The following is a 22,612-nucleotide window of genomic DNA, read 5'->3' on the forward strand; positions in this document are numbered from 1 at the left end:
GACCTGTGAGATATACTTTAACCCTGCTCAAATCTAACTTTAACCCTGCTCAAATCTAACTTTAACCCTGCTCAAATCTAACTTTAACCCTGCTCAAATCTAACTTCAACCCTGCTCAAATCTTACTTTAACCCTGCTCAAATCTAACTTTAACCCTGCTCAAATCTTACTTTAACCCTGCTCAAATCTAACTTTAACCCTGCTCAAATCTAACTTTAACCCTGCTCAAATCTAACTTCAACCCTGCTCAAATCTTATTTTAACCCTGGATGAATCTTATTTTAACCCTGGATTAAAACAGGTAAAAGACCAACATATCAAATCAAAGTTTATTTGTCACATGCGCCGAATACAACAGGTGTAGTAGACCTTACAGTGAAATGCTGAATACAACAGGTGTAGTAGACCTAACAGTGAAATGCTGAATACAACAGGTGTAGTAGACCTTACAGTGAAATGCTGAATACAACAGGTGTAGTAGACCTTACCGTGAAATGCTGAATACAACAGGTGTAGTAGACCTTACCGTGAAATGCTGAATACAACAGGTGTAGTAGACCTTACCGTGAAATGCTGAATACAACAGGTGTAGTAGACCTTACCGTGAAATGCTGAATACAACAGGTGTAGTAGACCTTACCGTGAAATGCTGAATACAAATAGTAGACCTTACCGTGAAATGCTGAATACAACAGGTGTAGTAGACCTTACCGTGAAATGCTGAATACAACAGGTGTAGTAGACCTTACCGTGAAATGCTGAATACAACAGGTGTAGTAGACCTTACCGTGTGAAACAACTAGTAGAATACAACAGGTGTAGTAGACCTTACCGTGAAATGCTGAATACAACAGGTGTAGTAGACCTTACCGTGAATGTGCTGAATACAACAGGTGTAGACAGACAGGTGTAGTAGACTTACCGTGAAATGCTGAATACAACAGGTGTAGTAGACCTTACCGTGAAATGCTGAATACAACAGGTGTAGTACATGCTGAATACAACAGGTGTAGTAGACCTTACCGTGAAATGCTGAATACAACAGGTGTAGTAGACCTTACCGTGAAATGCTGAATACAACAGGTGTAGTAGACCTTCCAGTGAAATGCTGAATACAACAGGTGTAGTAGACCAATAGTGAAATGCTGACATACAACAGGCTACATACAGACCACCGTGACAGTCGGACTGATTGGTGTAGTATGTACATGTAGACAATGGTTAGTAGTGACTGAAACAATATGACAGACAGACAGTAGCAACATACAGACATTCTACAGTTAGTTCATTATCATGAGGCTACACAGACAAACAAACTAGGTATGTACATGTAGACATGGTTAAAGTGACTATGCAGATATGATGAACAGACAGTAGACAGTAGTGTCAAACATTCTAAGTTCAGTTCATTATCATGAGGTACATGTACAGACAACAACAACAGACAGACAGATACAGACAGACAGACAGACAACAGACAGACAGACTTCTGTACATACAGACAGACAGACAGACAGACAGACAGACAGACAGACAGACAGACAGACAGACAGACAGACAGACAGACAGACAGACAGACAGACAGACAGACAGACAGACAGACAGTATCTTCACAGACAGACTCACCTCAGACTATACAGACAGTATCTTCACTGGACAGTTACTACCACAGTTACTATACTGTTAAAGTTACTTTACTACCACAGTTACTATACTGTTAAAGTTACTTTACTACCTCAGTTACTATACTGTTAAAGTTACTTTACTCCTCAGTTACTATACTGTTAAAGTTACTTTACTCCTCAGTTACTATACTGTTAAAGTTACTTTACTATCACAGTTACTATACTGTTAAAGTTACTTTACTATCACAGTTACTATACTGTTACAGTTATTTTACTATCACAGTTACTATACTGTTACAGTTATTTTACTATCACAGTTACTATACTGTTAAAGTTACTTTACTATCACAGTTACTATACTGTTACAGTTATTTTACTATCACAGTTACTATACTGTTACAGTTATTTTACTATCACAGTTACTATACTGTTAAAGTTACTTTACTATCACAGTTACTATACTGTTACAGTTATTTTACTACCTCAGTTACTATACTGTTACAGTTATTTTACTATCACAGTTACTATACTGTTAAAGTTACTTTACTATCACAGTTACTATACTGTTACAGTTATTTTACTATACTACCTGCTAGCCCAGTTCCACAACAGAGTCTCTGTCAGCTACACACTTGACAGCAGGGTGTTTCTGAAACGCTCTGTCTTCCTTAATTGAAAGCTCCTCCCTCATCTGACACCCCACCCCTCTCCTCCCTCATCTGACACCCCACCCCTCTCCTCTGTCTCTCTCTTTCTCTTTATCTCTCTCTCTGTCTTTTTGTCTCTCTCTGTCTTTAAATTAAATTAAATTCAAAGGGCTTTATTGGCATGGGAAACATGCTTACATTGCCAAAGCAGAGATACTGTTTGTCTGTCTGTCTGTCTGTCTGTCTGTCTGTCTGTCTGTCTCTCTGTCTCTCTCTGTCTCTCTCTGTCTCCATCTCCATCTCTCTCTCTCTCTCAATTCAATTCAATTCAAGGGGCTTTATTGGCATGGGAAATTATGTGTTAACATTGCCAAAAGCAAGTAGAAAATATACAAAAGTGAAATAAACAATAAAAATGAACAGTAAACATTACACATACAGAAGTTTCAAAACAATAAAGACATTACAAATGTCATATTATATATGACATTACAATATATATATATATATGTATATATAATATATAATATGACAATATATATATATATATACACACACACACACACACACACACACACACACACACACACACACACAGTGGGGCAAAAAAAGTATTTAGTCAGCCACCAATTGTGCAAGTTCTCCCACTTAATAAGATGAGAGAGGCCTGTAATTTTCATCATAGGTACACTTCAACTATGACAGACAAAATGAGAAGAAAAAAATCCAGAAAATCACATTGTAGGATTTTTAATGAATTTATTTGCAAATTATGGTGGAAAATAAGTATTTGGTCACCTACAAACAAGCAAGATTTCTGGCTCTCACAGACCTGTAACTTCTTTAAGAGGCTCCTCTGTCCTCCACTCATTACCTGTATTAATCGCACCTGTTTGATCTTGTTATCAGTAATAAAGACACCTGTCCACAACCTCAAACAGTCACACTCCAAACTCCACTTTGGCCAAGACCAAAGAGCTGTCAAAGGACACCAGAAACAAAATTGTAGACCTGCACCAGGCTGGGAAGACTGAATCTGCAATAGGTAAGCAGCTTGGTTTGAATAAATCAATTGTGGGAGCAATTATTAGGAAATGGAAGACATACAAGACCACTGATAATCTCCCTCGATCTGGGGCTCCACGCAAGATCTCACCCCGTGGGGTCAAAATGATCACAAGAACGGTGAGCAAAAATCCCAGAACCACACGGGGGGACCTAGTGAATGACCTGCAGAGAGCTGGGACCAAAGTAACAAAGCCTTACCATCAGTAACACACTACGCCGTCAGGGACGTAGTGTGCCAGACGTGCCAGACGTGTCCCCCTGCTTAAGCCAGTAGATGTCCAGGCCCGTCTGAAGTTTGCTAGAGAGCATTTGGATGATCCAGAAGAAGATTGGGAGAATGTCATATGGTCAGATGAAACCAAAATATAACTTTTTGGTAAAAACTCAACTCGTCGTGTTTGGAGGACAAAGAATGCTGAGTTGATCCAAAGAACACCATACCTACTGTGAAGCATGGGGGTGGAAACATCATGCTTTGGGGCTGTTTTTCTGCAAAGGGACCAGGACGACTGATCCGTGTAAAGGAAAGAATGAATGGGGCCATGTATCGTGAGATTTTGAGTGAAAACCTCCTTCCATCAACAAGGGCATTGAATATGAAATGTGGCTGGGTCTTTCAGCATGACAATGATCCCAAACACACCGCCCGGGCAACGAAGGAGTGGCTTCGTAAGAAGCATTTCAAGGTCCTGGAGTGGCCTAGCCAGTCTCCAGATCTCAACCCCATAGAAAATCTTTGGAGGGAGTTGAAAGTCCGTGTTGCCCAGCAACAGCCCCAAAACATCACTGCTCTAGAGGAGATCTGCATGGAGGAATGGGCCAAAATACCAGCAACAGTGTGTGAAAACCTTGTGAAGATTTACAGAAGACGTTTGACCTCTGTCATTGCCAACAAAGGGTATATAACAAAGTATTAAGATAAACTTTTGTTATTGACCAAATACTTATTTTCCACCATAATTTGCAAATAAATTCATTAAAAATCCTACAATGTGATTTTCTGGATTTTTTCCCTCATTTTGTCTGTCATAGTTGAAGTGTACCTATGATGAAAATTACAGGCCTCTTTCATCTTTTTAAGTGAGAGAACTTGCTCAATTGGTGGCTGACTAAATACTTTTTTGCCCATGGTATATACAGTGTTGTAACAATGTACAAATGGTTAAAGTACACAAGGGAAAATAAATTAACATAAATATGGGTTGTATTTACAATGGTGTTTGTTCTTCACTGGTTGCCCTTTTCTTGTGGCAACAGGTCACAAATCTTGCTGCTGTGATGGCACACTGTGCTATTTCACCCAGTAGATATGGGAGTTTATCAAAATTGGATTTGTTTTCGAATTCTTTGTGGATCTGTGTAATCTGAGGGAAATATGTGTCTCTAATATGGTCATACGTTGGACAGGAGGTTAGGAAGTGCAGCTCAGTTTCCACCTCATTATGTGGGCAGTGTGCACATATCCTGTCTCCTCTTGAGAGCCATGTCTGTCTACGGCGGCCTTTCTCAATAGCAAGGCTATGCTCACTAAGTCTGTACATAGTCAAAGCTTTCCTTAAGTTTGGGTCAGTCACAGTGGACAGGTATTCTGCCACTGTGTACTCTCTGTTTAGGGCCAAATAGCATTCTAGTATGCTCAGTTTTTTTGTTAATTCTTTCCAATGTGTCAAGTAATTATCTTTTTGTTTTCTCATGATTTGGTTGGGTTTAATTGTGCTGCTGTCCTGGGGCTCTGTGGGATCTGTTTGTGAACAGAGCACCAGGACCAGCTTGCTTAGGGGACTCTTCTCCAGGTTCATCTCTCTGTAGGTGATGGCTTTGTTATGGAAGGTTTGGGAATCGGATCCTTTTAGGTGGTTGTAGAATTTAACAGCTCATTTCTGGATTTTGATCATTTGCGGGTATCGGTCTAATTCTGCTCTGCATGCATTATTTGGTGTTCTACGTTGTACACAGACGATATTATTGCAGAATTCTGCATGCAGAGTCTCAATTTGGTGTTTGTCCCATTTTGTGAAGTCTCGGTTGGTGAGCGGACCCCAGACCTCAAAACCGTAAAGGGCAATGGGCTCTATGACTGATTCAAGTATTTTTAGCCAGATCCTAATTGGTATGTTGAAATTTATGTTCCTTTTGATGGCATAGAATGCCCTTCTTGCCTTGTCTCTCAGATCGTTCACAGCTTTGTGGAAGTTACCTGTGGCGCTGATGTTTAGGCCGAGGTATGTATAGTTTTTTGTGTGCTCTAGGGTAACAGTGTCTAGATGGAATTTGTATTCCTGGCGACTGGACCCCCTCTCTCTCTCTCTCTCTCTCTCACATTCTTTGCTGCAGAATGAAACTGGTTCAAACCGGCCGGAGGTTAGACTTCTAAACCACCAGAGAACTCAGCTATCTGTGGTGACTAAGTGTTGAAACTGTCAACTTCTCTGTTCTGAAGTTACCATGGTTATTTCAGCAGAGGAGGAACACATTGTTGAGATGATGACATTATAGATAAAGTATACATCAATATAATTTATAACTTTTTTCTGACATTTATTGATCAAAATACAGTCTTTGTAAGCTATAAACTCAACAGATGAGTTTCTGAACAGAAGAAACATCCCTCCTCTACAACCCAACTCCCCCTTAATGAATAATGTCATCACATAACAGACAAGCTACTGAGATCTCAGTAAACCAACAGAACGACCTCCACATCGTCCCCTACAGAATGTTACTTTGTTTACTACGTTGAGTCTATGTACCATGTCCAATCATGTTTTTTGTTTATCGTAGTAACCATAGCAACAGTGCATGACTTCCTGTTAGCCATCGCTACATCATGGCCATCATTACATCACTAGACATCAAGTAATTATCTTTTTGTTTTCTCATGATTTGGTTGGGTTTAATTGTGCTGCTGTCCTGGGGCTCTGTGGGATCTGTTTGTGAACAGTTTGTGAACTGTTTGTTAACAGCACTCTCACTCTGTCTTGCAGGAGAGAACAAGGATGGAGAATCTACAGAGGAGGGGGGGAATGGGAGAGAGAGGCAACACTAGACACTATGGAACACAAAGCTTTTACTATCTCATCCTGGAATATACAAGGTGTATATTCCACCACACTACCAGTTGTGAATCAGGGAAGAGACTCAGGGGGTAATTTGGTGTAGAACAGACCTAACCCACTCTACTAAATTAGTCAACACCAGAACATTTTACAGCTGGCTAGAAATGAACAAGAAAATGATCTCAACAGAGACATGTCCTCATGTGTGCTATCTATATCTCCCCACTAGAATCCCCATACTTTAACGATGACAGCTTAGAAATGAACAAGAAAATGATCTCAACAGAGACATGTCCTCATGTGTGCTATCTATATCTCCCCACTAGAATCCCCATACTTTAATCAGCTTCTCCATCCTAGAGGGAGAGATCAACCATTTCCAGGGCCAGGGACATGTACTCTACTAGTCTGTGGGGACCTAAATCCCAGAACTGGACAATAACCTGACACTGTCAGCACACAGGGGTACAAACAGCTACCTGGAGATGACAGTATTCCCTCCCAAATATGCCCCCCTAGACACAACTATGACAAAAATGGGCCACAACTCCTGCAGCTCTGTCGCATGCTGGGTATGTACATAGTCAATGGTAGGCTTTGATGGGACTCCTATGGTAGGTACACCTATAGCTCATCCCTTGGCTGTAGTACTGTAGATTCATTTATCACTGACCTCAAGCCAGAGTCTCTCAGAGCGTTCACAGTCAGCCCACTAACACCCCTATCAGATCACAGCAACATCACAGTCTACCTGAACAGAGCAATACTCAACTCTTGAGGCATCAAAGCCAAAGGAACTGAACAGTATGAAGAAGACAGTGGAGGTGTAACTTGGCAGTAGAAAGCCTAAAAAGGATGAAGACAGCAAAACCCTAAGAAAGAAACTGAGAAACCTATCCAACCAAAAACATAAACACCCAGACAGAAGGAATTATATCATGTGTGCAAATGATGCCTATAGAAATGCAATTGGGCAATTTGGGCTTATTCTGGACAGATTTTGGCGAGAGTGAGCCCTCCCTCTTCGACCTCTTCCTCTCTGCTGAAATGATGTCACCAGAGTAAGCCTCCGAGTGAGCGAAACAGCGCCCCTCTATATGAAGACCATATATCTGATGCTGTGTGGACAGAAATAGTATGACATGCTCTGTTTGTTCAGACAGCATCAGATACATGGTCTACACATATGGAGACAGAGGGGCGCTGTTTCACACGGATGCATTAACCCTCCATAATCTAAACCCTGTCTAAACCAGGGGGGTCATACCGAGGATCATTTAGTTATTTGATTTGGAATTTTAAAACCCATTGAAGTATAAAAATATATATAAACACATCAATTATTTGAATTTGGCCTTAATTCTGTTAGCTCATAAACACATTGATTTACAGATTCACTACATGTCAAACCCCTTGTAGTATAAAAGTATATACACTACCGGTCAAACGTTTCAGAACACAGACTCATTCAAGGGTTTTCCTTGATTTGTACTATTTTATACATTGTAGAATAATAGTGAAGACATCAAAACTATGGAATAACACATATGGAATCATGTAGCAACCAATTTGTTTTTAACAAATCTAAATATATGTTATATTTGAGATTCTTCCAACAGCCACCCTTTGCCTTTATGACAGCTTTGCACACTCTTGGAATTCTCTCAACCAGCTTCATGAGGTAGTCACCTGGAATACATTTCAATTAACAGGTATGCTTCTTAAAAGGTAATTGGTGGAATTTATTTCCTCCTTAATACGTTTGAGCCAATAAGTTGTGTTGTGAAAAGGTAGGGGAGGGGTATACAGAAGACAGCCCTATTTGGTAATATAGTAAGTCCATATTATGGCAAGAATAGATCAAATGAGCAAAGAGAAATGACAGTCCATCATTACTTTAAGATATGAAGGTCAGTCAAAACAAAACATTTCAAGAACTTTGAAAGTTTCTGCAAGCGCAGTTGCAAAAAGCATCAAGCGCTATGATGAAACTGGCTCTCATGAGGACAGCCACAGGAATGGAAGACCCAGAGTTACCTCTGCTGCAGAGGATACGTTCTTTAGAGTTTCCAGCCTCAGAAATTGCAACCCAAATAAATGCTTCAGAGAGTTCAAGTAACAGACACATCTCAACATCAACTGTTCAGCGGAGACTGTGTGAATCAGGCCTTCAGGGTCGAATTGCTGCAAAGATACCACTACTAAAGGACACCAATAAGAAGAAGGGACTTGCTTGGGTCAAGAAACACGAGCAATGGACATTAGACCGGTGGAAATTTTGGCCTGGAGTCCAAATTGGAGATTTTTGTTTCCAACTGTCTTTGTGAGACACGGTGTGGGTGAACGGATGTTCTCTGCAAGTGTATTTCCCACTGTGAAGCAGTGTTTTTAAAATATACCCTATTTTAAAAACCTGTTATGAAGTTGTTTTTTTAGCATGAACTGTTAATTTTAAGCTGCTGATGAAATTTTTGTATATTTTATTGAACTTTTTTTTTCTGTTGATGTTTTTTAACCTGCTGACTTTATCACTGAGCTCCAGAGCTGGTGTGGGACAGGAACTTCCTGTGTGTGTTTGACAGTGGGACAGGAACTTCCTGTTTGTGTTTGACAGTGGGACAGGAACTTCCTGTGTGTTTGACAGTGGGACAGGAACTTCCTGTGTGTGTTTGACAGTGGGACAGGAACTTCCTGTGTGTGTTTGACAGTGGGACAGGAACTTCCTGTGTGTGTTTGACAGTGCGACAGGAACTTCCTATGTGTGTTTGACAGTGGGACAGGAACTTCCTATGTGTGTTTGACAGTGGGACAGGAACTTCCTGTGTGTGTTTGACAGTGGGACAACTTTTCTCTCCACTCCCCTTCTGTCCACGTTAAAGGGCAACCTATCACGGCCCCAGAGCTAGTGTGTGGGCGGAGCCTGGTACAGGTGAGTCTCCACAGGGCAACCTATCACGGCCCCAGAGCTAGTGTGTGGGCGGAGCCTGGTACAGGTTTCATCCTATATCTTGTTCTCCATCTTGTCTTTAAATAGTGAGTCAACATGTTTTCAACACTTTCCATGACTGATCAAAACTCATTTTCTCTTGTCTCTCTGCAGCTGACATATAGTGAGCCATATGTTTGGAACAGCTGACATATAGTGAGCCATATGTTTGGAACAGTTGACATATAGTGAGCCATATGTTCAGAACATCAGACATATAGTGAGCCATATGTTTGGAACAGCTGATATATAGTGAGCCATATGTTCAGACCATCAGACATATAGTGAGCCATATGTTTGGAACAGCTGACATATAGTGAGCAATATGTTTGGAACAGCTGACATATAGTGAGCCATATGTTCGGAACATCAGACATATAGTGAGCCATATGTTTGGAACAGTTGACATATAGTGAGCCATATGTTCAGAACATCAGACATATAGTGAGCCATATGTTTGGAACAGCTGATATATAGTGAGCCATATGTTCAGACCATCAGACATATAGTGAGCCATATGTTTGGAACAGCTGACATATAGTGAGCAATATGTTTGGAACAGCTGACATATAGTGAGCCATATGTTCGGAACATCAGACATATAGTGAGCCATATGTTTGGAACAGCTGACATATAGTGAGCCATATGTTTGGAAGAGCTGACATATAGTGAACCATATGTTTGGAACAGCTGATATATAGTGAGCCATATGTTCGGAACATCAGACATATAGTGAGCCATATGTTTGGAACAGCTGACATATAGTGAGCCATATGTTTGGAACAGCTGACATATAGTGAACCATATGTTTGGAACAGCTGACATATAGTGAGCCATATGTTTGGAACAGCTGACATATAGTGAGCCATATGTTTGGAACAGCTGACATATAGTGAACCATATGTTTGGAACAGCTGACATATAGTGAGCCATATGTTTGGAACAGCTGACATATAGTGAGCCATATGTTTGGAACAGCTGACATATAGTGAGCCATATGTTTGGAACAGCTGACATATAGTGAGCCATATGTTTGGAACAGCTGACATATAGTGAACCATATGTTTGGAACAGCTGACATATAGTGAGCCATATGTTCAGACCATCAGACATATAGTGAACCATATGTTTGGAACAGCTGACATATAGTGAGCCATATGTTCAGAACATCACATCACAATAAAATCGCAGTATCGAGTCACAATAGTACCTATAAAATTGTGAAAATTGTAAGAAATGCAATACATCGTATCGGCACCTAAGTATCGTGATAATATCATATTGTGAGGTCCCTGGCAGTTCCCAACCGTAACACAAACACACCTCACTGGTAACCTTGCATTTTCACTGTTTGTCTTCCATGGGACCAAATGGCCAGAGTGAACCTGTCACGGCCGTCCTTCTCTTCATCTGAAGAGGAGAGGCGAGAAGGATCAGACCAAAATGCGGCGTCGTAAGTGTCCAGGGTAAATCTTTAATAAAGAAAATACTGACACTGTATACAAAACAATAAACAAATGACAACCGTGAAGCTACAACATAGACAATCACCCACAAACAAACAGTGCAACCCAGGCTACCTAAGTATGATTCTCAATCAGAGACAACTAATGACACCTGCCTCTGATTGAGAACCATACTAGGCCGAAACATAGAAATAACCAAATTATAGAAAAACAAACATAGACTGCCCACCCAACTCACGCCCTGACCATACTAAATAAATACAAAACAAAGGAAATAAAGGTCAGAACGTGACAGTACCCCCCCCCCAAAGGTGCGGACTCCGGCCGCAAAACCTTGACCTATAGGGGAGGGTCTGGGTGGGCGTCTGTCCGCGGTGGCGGCTCTGGCGCGGGACGCGGACCCCACCTCACCATTGTCTTAGTCCGCCTTATTGTCCGCCTCCGTGGCTCTCTCACCATGGCCACCCTTCTCAATGACCCCACTGGACAGAGGTGGGGCAGCTCCTCGGGACAGAGGTGGGGCAGCTGCTCGGGACAGAGGGGCAGAAGCTCTGGACAGAGGGGCAGAAGCTCTGGACAGAGGGGCAGAAGCTCTGGCGCCTCTGGGCTGAGGGGCTCTGGCGCCTCTGGGCTGAGGGGCTCTGGCGCCTCTGGGCTGAGGGGCTCTGGCGCCTCTGGGCTGAGGGGCTCTGGCGCCTCTGGGCTGAGGGGCTCTGGTGCCTCAGACTCCGGCAGCGGCGCCGGACAGGCGGGAGGCTCCGGCAGCGGCGCCGGACAGGCGGGAGGCTCCGGCAGCGGCGCCGGACAGGCGGGAGGCTCCGGCAGCGGCGCCGGACAGGCGGGAGGCTCCGGCAGCGGCGCCGGACAGGCGGGAGGCTCCGGCAGCGGCGCCGGACAGGCGGGAGGCTCCGGACAGGCGGGAGGCTCCGGCAGCGGCACCGGACAGGCGGGAGGCTCCGGCAGCGGCGCCGGACAGGCGGGAGGCTCCGGCAGCGGCGCCGGACAGGCGGGAGGCTCCGGCAGCGGCGCCGGACAGGCGGGAGGCTCCGGACAGGCGGGAGGCTCCGGCAGCGGCGCCGGACAGGCGGGAGGCTCCGGACAGGCGGGAGGCTCCGGCAGCGGCGCCGGACAGGCGGGACCACCTGCAGGGAGGAGACGGAGAGACAGCCTGGTGCGTGGGGCTGCCACAGGAACCACCAGGCTGGGGAGACCTTCAGGAGGCTTGGTGTTAAAAGGAGGCAACTGAAGGACCGGGCTGTGGGGAGCACTGGAGCTCTGGTGCGCAACCTTGGCACCACTTCCCCAGGCTGGACAACTACTCTAGCCCGGACCCTCCAGAGTGCAGGCACAGGTTGAACCGGGCTGTGGGTAAGCACGGGAGATCTAGTGCTTACTACACGCACCTCTCCCTTAGGCTCCACTCCCACATTCGCCCGGCACGAGCGGAGCGCAGGCAGAGGACGCACTGCACCCTCCCAGCGCCCGGAGACACAGCACGCAGAGCCGGCGCAGGATAACCTGGACCCAACCTGCGTACCGGCGACCAGACCCGCTGAGCAGGCACCATATGCCCTGGCTCGATGCCCACACTCTCACGGCACTTTCGGGGGGCTGCCCTATAGCGCACCGGGCTATGGGCGCGCACTGGCGACACCGTGCGCTTAACCGCATAACACGGTGCCTGACAAGTAATGCGCTGCTTATAATAAGCACGAGGAGTGAGCTCAGGTCTGCTACCTGGCTCACTACCACACCTCGTCTGCCCCCCCCAAAAAAATTTTGGGGGCTGCCTCTCGTACCTGTCGCACTGCCGTGCTGCCTCCTCATATCGCCGCCGCTCAGCTTTCGCTGCCTCCAGCTCTGCTTTGGGGCGGCGATATTCCCCAGCCTGTGCCCAGGGTCCTCTCCCGTCTAGAATCTCCTCCCATGTCCAGGAGTCCTGTGATGCTGGCCGCTGTTGTTGCCGCTGCTGCTGCTGTCGTCGCTGCTGTTTACCACGCCGCTTGGTCCGTTGGTGGTGGGTGATTCTGTCACGGCCGTCCTCCTCTTCATCTGAAGAGGAGAGGCGAGAAGGATCAGACCAAAATGCGGCGTCGTAAGTGTCCATGGTAAATCTTTAATAAAGAAAGTACTGACACTGTATACAAAACAATAAACAAATGACAACCGTGAAGCTACAACATAGACAATCACCCACACACAAACAGTGCAACCCAGGCTACCTAAGTATGATTCTCAATCAGAGACAACTAATGACACCTGCCTCTGATTGAGAACCATACTAGGCCGAAACATAGAAATAACCAAATTATAGAAAAAACAAACATAGACTGCCCACCCAACTCACGCCCTGACCATACTAAATAAATACAAAACAAAGGAAATAAAGGTCAGAACGTGACAGAACCAAACAGCCCTGCAATGGGACAACAGAGAGCTTCTGTATCTTAACGACTGAGATAATAAAGTGAACTGTACCTTTTTACTATTACATCAGTCTGTTGTGTCATTATATCAATGTCTTGTTGTTGACTTTAGGTTAAGCAGAGTTAGGGCTAAGCTGAGGTTCTGATAGAATTTCATCTTGTTCATGTCATTTATTTTCATAATTCTTTTTTCGACTTAATGTTTCACAGTTAACGTGACTAAACAGCAGGGCTTAAATCATCAGGAGGCGTTGCTTCCTTCGTCCTCCATTAAAGGGTTCATATATGTTTTGTTGGTCCTAATTTGAGAACGGTGGACCCATTTCTTCCAGTATGTACAGATGGCTACATGACATGACCATATTTGGTCGTAGGCCCGTTGCTAAGGTGTTGAGTAAGTTATTTACTAAGGTGTTCTAATTGATTGATCAGGCTTAATGTTATTTGACTCCCTTGTAAGGGTGAAACCGTTTTTTAAAAGTATGTGCTAACTTCATAACTGCCTTACCAAGCGGTGATGCAGCCAGCCACCATCCTCTCAGTGGTGCAGCCACCATGAAATACCAAGCTCTCAAATTGTTCAAATAACAAAACTCTCAGCTTAATGGACTCCCTTGTAAGGGTGAAACCGTTTTTGCTAACTTCAGCGGTGATGCAGCCAGCCACCATCCTCTCAGTGGTGCAGCTGTACAACATTTTGAGGATCTGAGGGCCAATACAGCGTCCTGAGGAGAGAGGAAGCGTTGTCAGGCCCTCTTCACGACTGAAAATATAAGGGTGCAACCATTTATTTTAAGTATGTGCTAATGAGATTCATGGATTCATGGATACATGAGTTTCATGGATTCCCAGGGACTCTAAACATGAAATACCAAGCTCTCAAATTGTTCAGGCATGTAGAAGTGACTTAACACTAAAACCAAATAACAAAACATGCTCTATCGTCTATAAGCCATAGAGAGAGGGATCATGCCTGTGGAACACTATGGCTCCGTTTCAAATGGCACCCTATTCCCTACTTATGGCACCCTATTCCCTAATTATGGCACCCTATTCCCTACTTATGGCACCCTATTCCCTACTTATGGCACCCTATTCCCTATTTATGGCACCCTATTCCCTACTTATGGCACCCTATTCCCTACTTATGGCACCCTATTCCCTACTTATGGCACCATATTCCCTATTTATGGCACCCTATTCCCTACTTATGGCACCCTATTCCCTAATTATGGCACCCTATTCCCTACTTATGGCACCATATTCCCTACTTATGGCACCCTATTCCCTACTTATGGCACCCTATTCCCTACTTATGGCACCCTATTCCCTACTTATGGCACCCTATTCCCTACTTATGGCACCCTATTCCCTACTTATGGCACCCTATTCCCTATTTATGGCACCCTATTCCCTATTTAGTGCACTACTTTTGACCATATTAGTAAACAAAAGTAGTGCACTATATACAGAATAGGATGCCATTTGAGTCTGTGTTTAGATGAGTGTGAACAGTTCACCTTTCCCTCAGCGTGAACAGTTGATATAATGTCATCGTGGTGACAACTGGCTATTGTTGGTCATCTGGAGCAAAGAGAAAAGGGTTTGGAATAAGACAAAGGGATCAGGTCAGATCTTTTCTTGTTATTAATCCGCTGATTCAGCATGACTAAATGGAGATGTATTACGTGAGAGCGACACAGTAGAAACAGGCATATCTATAGTACAAACAGAAGACTAAATGGAGATGTATTACGTGAGAGCGACACAGTAGAAACAGGCATATCTATAGTACAAACAGAAGACTAAATGGAGATGTATTACGGGAGAGCGACACAGTTGAAACAGGCATATCTATAGTACAAACAGATGACAAAAAACTTAAAGATAAAGGGAACAATGTCAAGAACACTTAGAGGTAGCCTATCTGTCAGCACGGCACAGTTGAAACAGGCATATCTATAGTACAAACAGAAGACTAAAAACGTAAAGATAAAGGGAACAATGTCAAGAACACTTAGAGGTAGCCTATCTGTCAGCACGGCACAGTTGAAACAGGCATATCTATATCACAAACAGAAGACAAAAAACTGAACGATTAAAGGGAACAATGACAAGAACACTGGACAGTGAGCTCCAAAAGTACTGGGACAGTGACACATATTTAGTTGTTTTGGCTCTGTACTCCAGCCCTTTGGATTTGAAATGATTTGCTGACGTTGAGGTTAAAGTGCAGCCTGTGTAGGTGGAGGATCGTTACAAAATATAACACTTACAAGAACTTGTGAATTAAATATAGGCTTTAATACAAACATATCAGAAGCCTAGATGGTCCGCGGAACACACCCTTTTCCAGAGCACTTCCTGGCTCTGTTTTTATACACATACAACATATGAGTCCATCCCACATGCAAATGAAGTTACTTCCCTCAGTCTTGAAATGATTTGCTGACGTTGAGGTTAAAGTGCAGACTGTCAGCTTTAATTTGAGGGTATTTTCATCCATATCGGGTGAACTGTTTAGAAGCACAAGCATTTCGCTACACTCGCATTAACATCTGCTAACCATGTGTATGTGACAAATAACATTTGATTTGATTTGATTTGAAATTACAGAACCTTTAGTATACAGTCCACCGATTTTAGGAGTCCAAAAGTATTGGGACAAATTCACTTATATGGGTATTAAAGTAGTAAAATGTGGAGTATTTAGTCCCATATTCATAGCACACAATGACTACATACATTAGTTGGATGCATTTGCTATTTGCTCTTGTTGTGTTTCAGATTATTTTGTGCCCAATAGAAATTTATGGTAAATAATGTATTGTGTTATTTTGGAGTCACTTTTAACGTAAATAAGAATAGAATATGTTTCTAAACACTTCTACATTAATGTGGATGCTACCATGGTTACAGATAATCCTTAATTAATTGTTAATAATGAGTAAGAAAGTTAAAGGCATAAATTTCATACTCCCCCAAAAAATGCTAACCTCCCCTGTTATTGTAATGGTGAGAGGTTAGCATGTCTTGGGGGTATGATATATAATGCTAACCTCCCTGTTATTGTAATGGTGAGAGGTTAGCATGTCTTGGGGGTATGATATATAATGCTAACCTCCCTGTTATTGTAATGGTGAGAGGTTAGCATGTCTTGGGGGTATGATATATAATGCTAACCTCCCTGTTATTGTAATGGTGAGAGGTTAGCATGTCTTGGGGGTATGATATATAATGCTAACCTCCCTGTTATTGTAATGGTGAGAGGTTAGCATGTCTTGGGGGTATGATATATAATGCTAACCTCCCTGTTATTGTAATGGTGAGAGGTTAGCATGTCTTGGGGGTATGATATATAATGCTAACCTCCCTGTTATTGTAATGGTGAGAGGTTAGCATGTCTTGGGGGTATGATATATAATGCTAACCTCCCTGTTATTGTAATGGTGAGAGGTTAGCATGTCTTGGGGGTATGATATATAATGCTAACCTCCCTGTTATTGTAATGGTGAGAGGTTAGCATGTCTTGGGGGTATGATATATAATGCTAACCTCCCTGTTATTGTAATGGTGAGAGGTTAGCATGTCTTGGGGGTAAGAAGTCAGCCAAATGTTAAATTGTTCTCTGGGTTATTGTGAGACATTAATCACCTCATAAATCATATAGTGTTGACCTAATGCCACCCATCAGTCACCACACCTGTACTGTTGATTTAAGGTTTTGGAGATTTCTTTTCAGTTTGTTTAATTCGTTTGAAAACATCCAATTTATTCGGCATGCCACCCAACAGAGCATATAGACTTTAGCTTAATCACAGCCCAGGTTTCCATGGTTATCAGGCGATTGTTGCATTCCTTACGTATGAACATTGATAGTTGTGATTCAACCTCTTCCACACCTATTGTTAGTCTGAAATCCAGTCAGTTTCGACTGACATTTCACTCCTTTACTCAGGGTCATTGCCAAACAGTTTATCATGACAAGGAGTGGCAAGGAGTGGAATGAGAGCTGAACATACTGGGACCCAGACTAAGGTATTGTCCCTGGGAATAATGAGAGCTGAACATACTAGGACCCAGACTAAGGTATTGTCCCTGGGAATAATGCACAATGTGACCTGCTTCCCCCCCTCCCAGATAACCAGTGTATAAATGCCTCGTTTACAGGTGGTTCCAGCAGTCAGCATCAACATTTGGTAAGTCAGTACTCCTCTCAGATCACTATTCATACTGTATGGTTAAACAAAGTTATTTTTGGTTTGGTGAAATTAATATATCTGAACTGACTAAGTTTGAAATGTTATAATACCCTCCAGAGAATGTGTGTCCATGCTTAATATCTATTATATTAGATGTGTTGTTATAAACCCTCCAGAGAATGTGTGTCCATGCTTAATATCTATTATTATATTAGATGTGTTGTTATAAACCCTCCAGAGAATGTGTGTCCATGCTTAATATCTATTATTATATTAGATGTGTTGTTATAAACCCTCCAGAGAATGTGTGTCCATGCTTAATATCTATTATTATATTAGATGTGTTGTTATTCCAGAGAATGTGTCCATGCTTAATATCTATTATTATATTAGATGTGTTGTTATAAACCCTCCAGAGAATGTGTGTCCATGCTTAATATCTATTATTATATTAGATGTGTTGTTATAAACCCTCCAGAGAATGTGTGTCCATGCTTAATATCTATTATTATATTAGATGTGTTGTTATAAACCCTCCAGAGAATGTGTGTCCGTGCTTAATATCTATTATTGTATTAGATGTTTTGTAACGGGGTTTATTGCAGTCTTGTGACAGAAAATAAAATGTGTTTTATCACCATAGGATGACCTGTATAGATACAGTCAAATTAAATCAAGTCAAACGTGCATTTAAACGTGACTGACGTTCCAGTGGATGTAAATTGTGGATAAAATGTGGATGAATATAATCAGTGTATTTTCCTTCAGGTTGTGTTCCCCGTTTCTGCCCCTGTAGAAGTAACTAGTGTTGATGAGGATGATCCTGGTGGCTCTGCTGGTGCCTCTGCTGGTTCTGTCCAGCGCTGGACGTACCTCAGGTACACACATATATACTATATATTTAATACATCAACAGCTGGACATACCTCAGGTACACACAAATATACTATATATTTAATACATCAACAGCTGGACATACCTCAGGTACACACATATATACTATATATTTAATACATCAACAGCTGGACATACCTCAGGTACACACAAATATACTATATATTTAATACATCAACAGCTGGACATACCTCAGGTACACACAAATATACTATATATTTAATACATCAACAGCTGGACATACCTCAGGTACACACAAATATACTATATATTTAATACATCAACAGCTGGACATACCTCAGGTACACACATATATACTATATATTTAATACATCAACAGCTGGACATACCTCAGGTACACACAAATATACTATATATTTAATACATCAACAGCTGGACATACCTCAGGTACACACATATATACTATATATTTAATACATCAAAATATTTACAGTACCAGTCAAAAGTTTGAACTCATTCAAGGGTTTTTCTTTATTTTTGCTATTTTCTACATTGTAGGATAATAGTGAAGACATCAAAACTATGAAATAACACATATGGACTCATGTAGTAACCAAAAAAAAGTGTTAAACAAATCAAAATATATTTTATATATTTGATTCTTCAAAGTAGCTACCCTTTGCCTTGATGACACATTTGCACACTCTTGGCATTCTCTCAACCAGCTTCATGAGGTAGTCACCTGGAATGCATTTCAATTAACAGGTGAACCTTGTTAAAAGTTCACTTGTGGAATTTCTTTCCTTCTCAATGCGTATCAGCTAATCAGTTGTGTTGTGACAAGGTAGGGGTGGAATACAGAAGATAGACCCTTGAATGAGTAGGTGTGTCCATAATATATATTACATAATATATTACATAATGAATACTATATATGACAGACAATATATCATTTGTAAAATAGATTTTGCCACATTAAGTGTCTGCCACATTAAGAGATCAAATATATTTGGTTAGATAGTATAGGGATACATGTATTATGTATTGTATTTACTAAGTATTTTTATAGAGTTTAATAGTATTTATAAACTGTTCGAGCCCTGAATGCTGATTGGCTGAAAGCCATGGTATATCAGACCATATATTTTTACTCCTCTAATTTAATTGGTAACCAGTTTATAATAGCAATAAGGCAACTGGGGTTTGTGGTATGCATCATGCCTAAGAACAGGCCTTAGCTGTGGTATATTGGCCATATACATATATGCATGCCTTATTGCTTAAATAACCCACCACACAAATGACTTCTGTATCTTCTCTGCTCTTTAGTCCCAGAACCTTAAAATGGAAGCATCAAAACAATTCAGGTGTACCATGATACCTCAACCTAAAAAGACGATGAACCCATATATTCCCAAATTCCCACAGGTACGATTGTCACCAGCTGCGAGGCGTGTCACGAACAAGCCGTCTGCCGCACCTCCGCCATGGCAGGTGACATCACATGCACCTGTAAGAAGGGCTTCTCCGGAGACGGCCTCACCTGTTTACCTGGCCACACCGCCACCGCCGACCACCACGCCCCTCGTCGTGTCCGCCGCTCCTACCCCACCTCCAACACCAACCTTGCCCATGTCCGGTTCAGCTGCGGCTTCAACGAGTGCGCCGACGGGGAGGACTGCATCACGGTCGCCGGCATCCAGCAGTGCTCCAACCCCTGTAAGATCTACACGGTCCTGAACGACGCCTGGCGTTCCACCAACAACCACGTGGGCAACAAGCACTGCGACCGCAACGTCCGCTGGGACGGCTATTACCGCATGTTCATCGGCAACCAGAGCGTGTCCATGCCGGACAAGTGTGTGGATTCCTTCAAGTGCGGCACCCAGGCTCCCTTGTGGCTGGCGTTTCCTCCCCCCCAGCAGGTGGATGAAATTGTCCAGAGTGCAGTCTGCGCCAGCTTCAATGGGGACTGCTGCTGGGTGCAGTCTCAGCCCATCCACGTCAAGGCATGTCCTGGGAACTACTTTGTGTACAAGTTCGTCATGCCTCCCGGATGCTACTTCGCCTATTGTGCATGTAAGGTTTCGCCTCCTGCTTTGCCAAGTTCTGAGTGGGGTTTGTTGTTGTTGTTCTGCCTTTTGAATTGAAGTTATTGTATTTATTAACTGTTTACTACTTAGTCATTCACCTGCTGGTTATATACACCATGATGTTCTTCTTATGGCCCTAGATATCAACAGTACTCGGCATATTCATCCATTCATTCATATTGATTCTGGTAATACCAGCATACTAGTTCTTTCAAAACATGTTCCCTCATAACTGTGTCTCCTGTTTAACTCCTTGTTCCAGATGTGTCAGCTCTCACCACAACACCAAAACCAGTCACATCTACACAAATACCAGTAGAGAACAATCGCACCACAACAACAACACAGTCACAGGTTTCCACGACTACGCCAAAAGCAATGTGTGGTACCTGCAGAGAGGGGGAGACCTGCGTGAGCACCGATGGGGTCACTTGGCGGTGTGAGAGGCCAGGTGAGTTCTCAGAAAACACCTGCTTGAGGACCTATGTACTCTCTTAGAAAAACAGGTGCTATCTAGAACCTAAAAGGGTTCTTCGGCTGTCCCCATAAGAGAACCCTGTGAAGAACCCTTTTTTTGGTGCCAGCTATAACCCTTTTGGTTCCAGGTAGAACCCTATTGGGTTCCAAGTAGAACCCCTTCCTGGAACCAAAAAGGGTTCTACCTGGAACCAAAAAGGGTTCTACCTGGAACCAAAAAGGGTTCTACCTGGATCCAAAAAGGGTTATCCTATGGGGACATTCGAAGAACCCTTTTGGAACCCTTTTTTTCAAAGAGTTTATATGAGAATTTGTAATTCCTTCTTTTCATTTTGGGTTCTTGAATAACTTCTCTTCTGTTGTCTTTATTTTCTCATCCCTCTGTCTCTCTCTTCCTCTCTTACAGATCAGCCTGTTTCTCATCCCTCTGTCTCTCTCTTCCTCTTACAGATCAGCCTGTTTCTCATCTCTCTTACAGATCAGCCTGTTTCTCATCCCTCTCTCTCTCCTCTTACAGATCAGCCTGTTTCTCATCCCTCTGTCTCTCTCTTCTCTCTTACAGATCAGCCTGTTTCTCATCCCTCTGTCTCTCTCTTCCTCTCTTACAGATCAGCCTGTTTCTCATCCCTCTGTCTCTCTCTTACAGATCAGCCTGTTTCTCATCCCTCTGTCTCTCTCTTACAGATCAGCCTGTTTCTCATCCCTCTGTCTCTCTCTTCCTCTCTTACAGATCAGCCTGTTTCTCATCCCTCTGTCTCTCTCTTCCTCTCTTACAGATCAGCCTGTTTCTCATCCTCAGATCAGCCTGTTTCTCTCCTCTCTCTCTCTCTTACAGATCAGCCTGTTTCTCTCTGTGTTTCTCATCCCTTCTCTCTCTTACAGATCAGCCTGTTTCTCATTCCTCTGCCTCTCTCTTCTCTCTTACAGATCAGCCTGTTTCTCATCCCTCTGTCTCTCTCTTCCTCTCTTACAGATCAGCCTGTTTTGCTGCACCCAGAGGTAGTATGTGGGCGGAGCCTGGTACAGGTGGGTCTCAACAGGACTAACCTGGAGGCTGCTGGTCTGGACGCCACCACCGCTAACCTGGCCGACCCCCGGTGTAACGCTCACGAAGAGCGTGGCGGCATGGTATGGTACCAGGTGGAGCGCAAGGAGGGCGCCTGCGGAAACACTCTGGTGGTGAGAACAGACCCGTTCATCCCGTTCCTCACCGAAACGTTCAACAGAGAACACTTGCTGTGAGACATGTTGCCATCAACAGAAAATGGTGAACAGATGAACTGAAATAGTCCAAGAATGATATTATTGTGAGAACTGGTGAGAGGTCCTCTCCTGGCTTCTAATCTTCTTCCCTTTTCCCCCTTTCACCAGACAAACGGAACGGACGCCATCTTTTCCAACAGTTTATTCATCTACCACGTTCACGACGTGTCCTTCAGCCGACCCGTGAGCGTGCCTTTCTCCTGTGCCTACCCTCTGGAATCAGAGACCAGCCTGGATGTGGCCATCAAACCCTACCTGTCGTAAGTGGAGACGTGACGTTACAGTAAACACTGTAAAACATGGACAATGTAACACAACAGGGGCGGGCTGAGTGTTTATCCGACTGGATTTAAAAATGATAATAATTATGCCCCCACTTCTAAAACCAAACCCTGTAACACAATGTAATATAATGTACCACAATGTAAAACAATGCAGGCGAACACAT

The 22,612-nt window shown here is 43.0% G+C and overlaps 1 protein-coding gene across 3 annotated transcripts; it reads left to right on the top strand.

Moving 5' to 3' along the window:
* Nucleotides 1-17,255: 17,255 nt before the first annotated feature.
* Nucleotides 17,256-22,452, top strand: LOC121842683 (uromodulin-like). Of its 3 annotated transcripts, none has more exons than XM_042312491.1 (7): nt 17,256-17,312; nt 17,445-17,473; nt 18,245-18,354; nt 19,760-20,410; nt 20,687-20,875; nt 21,875-22,080; nt 22,273-22,452. In XM_042312491.1, exons 3-7 carry the CDS (start codon nt 18,288-18,290, stop codon nt 22,426-22,428), a joined length of 1,269 nt encoding a protein of 422 aa, XP_042168425.1. In that variant the 5' UTR covers nt 17,256-17,312; nt 17,445-17,473; nt 18,245-18,287; the 3' UTR covers nt 22,429-22,452. The 3 variants fall into 3 exon arrangements, with proteins under 3 accessions (XP_042168425.1, XP_042168423.1, XP_042168424.1); XM_042312489.1 differs by having other exon boundaries at nt 17,262-17,363; XM_042312490.1 differs by lacking the exon at nt 17,256-17,312 and having other exon boundaries at nt 17,392-17,473.
* The last annotated feature ends 160 nt before the right edge of the window (nt 22,453-22,612 follow it).

This window comes from Oncorhynchus tshawytscha, unplaced genomic scaffold (genome assembly GCF_018296145.1).
Source record: "Oncorhynchus tshawytscha isolate Ot180627B unplaced genomic scaffold, Otsh_v2.0 Un_contig_4509_pilon_pilon, whole genome shotgun sequence".
Classification (NCBI taxonomy): Eukaryota; Metazoa; Chordata; class Actinopteri; order Salmoniformes; family Salmonidae; genus Oncorhynchus; species Oncorhynchus tshawytscha.

What these genes read in the sequence shown, in the direction of transcription:
- LOC121842683 (XM_042312491.1), top strand. Translation starts at nt 18,288, where the DNA reads ATGAGGATGATCCTGGTGGCTCTGCTGGTGCCTCTGCTGGTTCTGTCC. An exon ending in CTACTTCGCCTATTGTGCAT is followed by an intron (nt 20,411 to 20,686) that starts GTAAGGTTTCGC and finishes TCCTTGTTCCAG; the next exon opens with ATGTGTCAGCTCTCACCACA. An exon ending in TTGGCGGTGTGAGAGGCCAG is followed by an intron (nt 20,876 to 21,874) that starts GTGAGTTCTCAG and finishes CCTCTCTTACAG; the next exon opens with ATCAGCCTGTTTTGCTGCAC.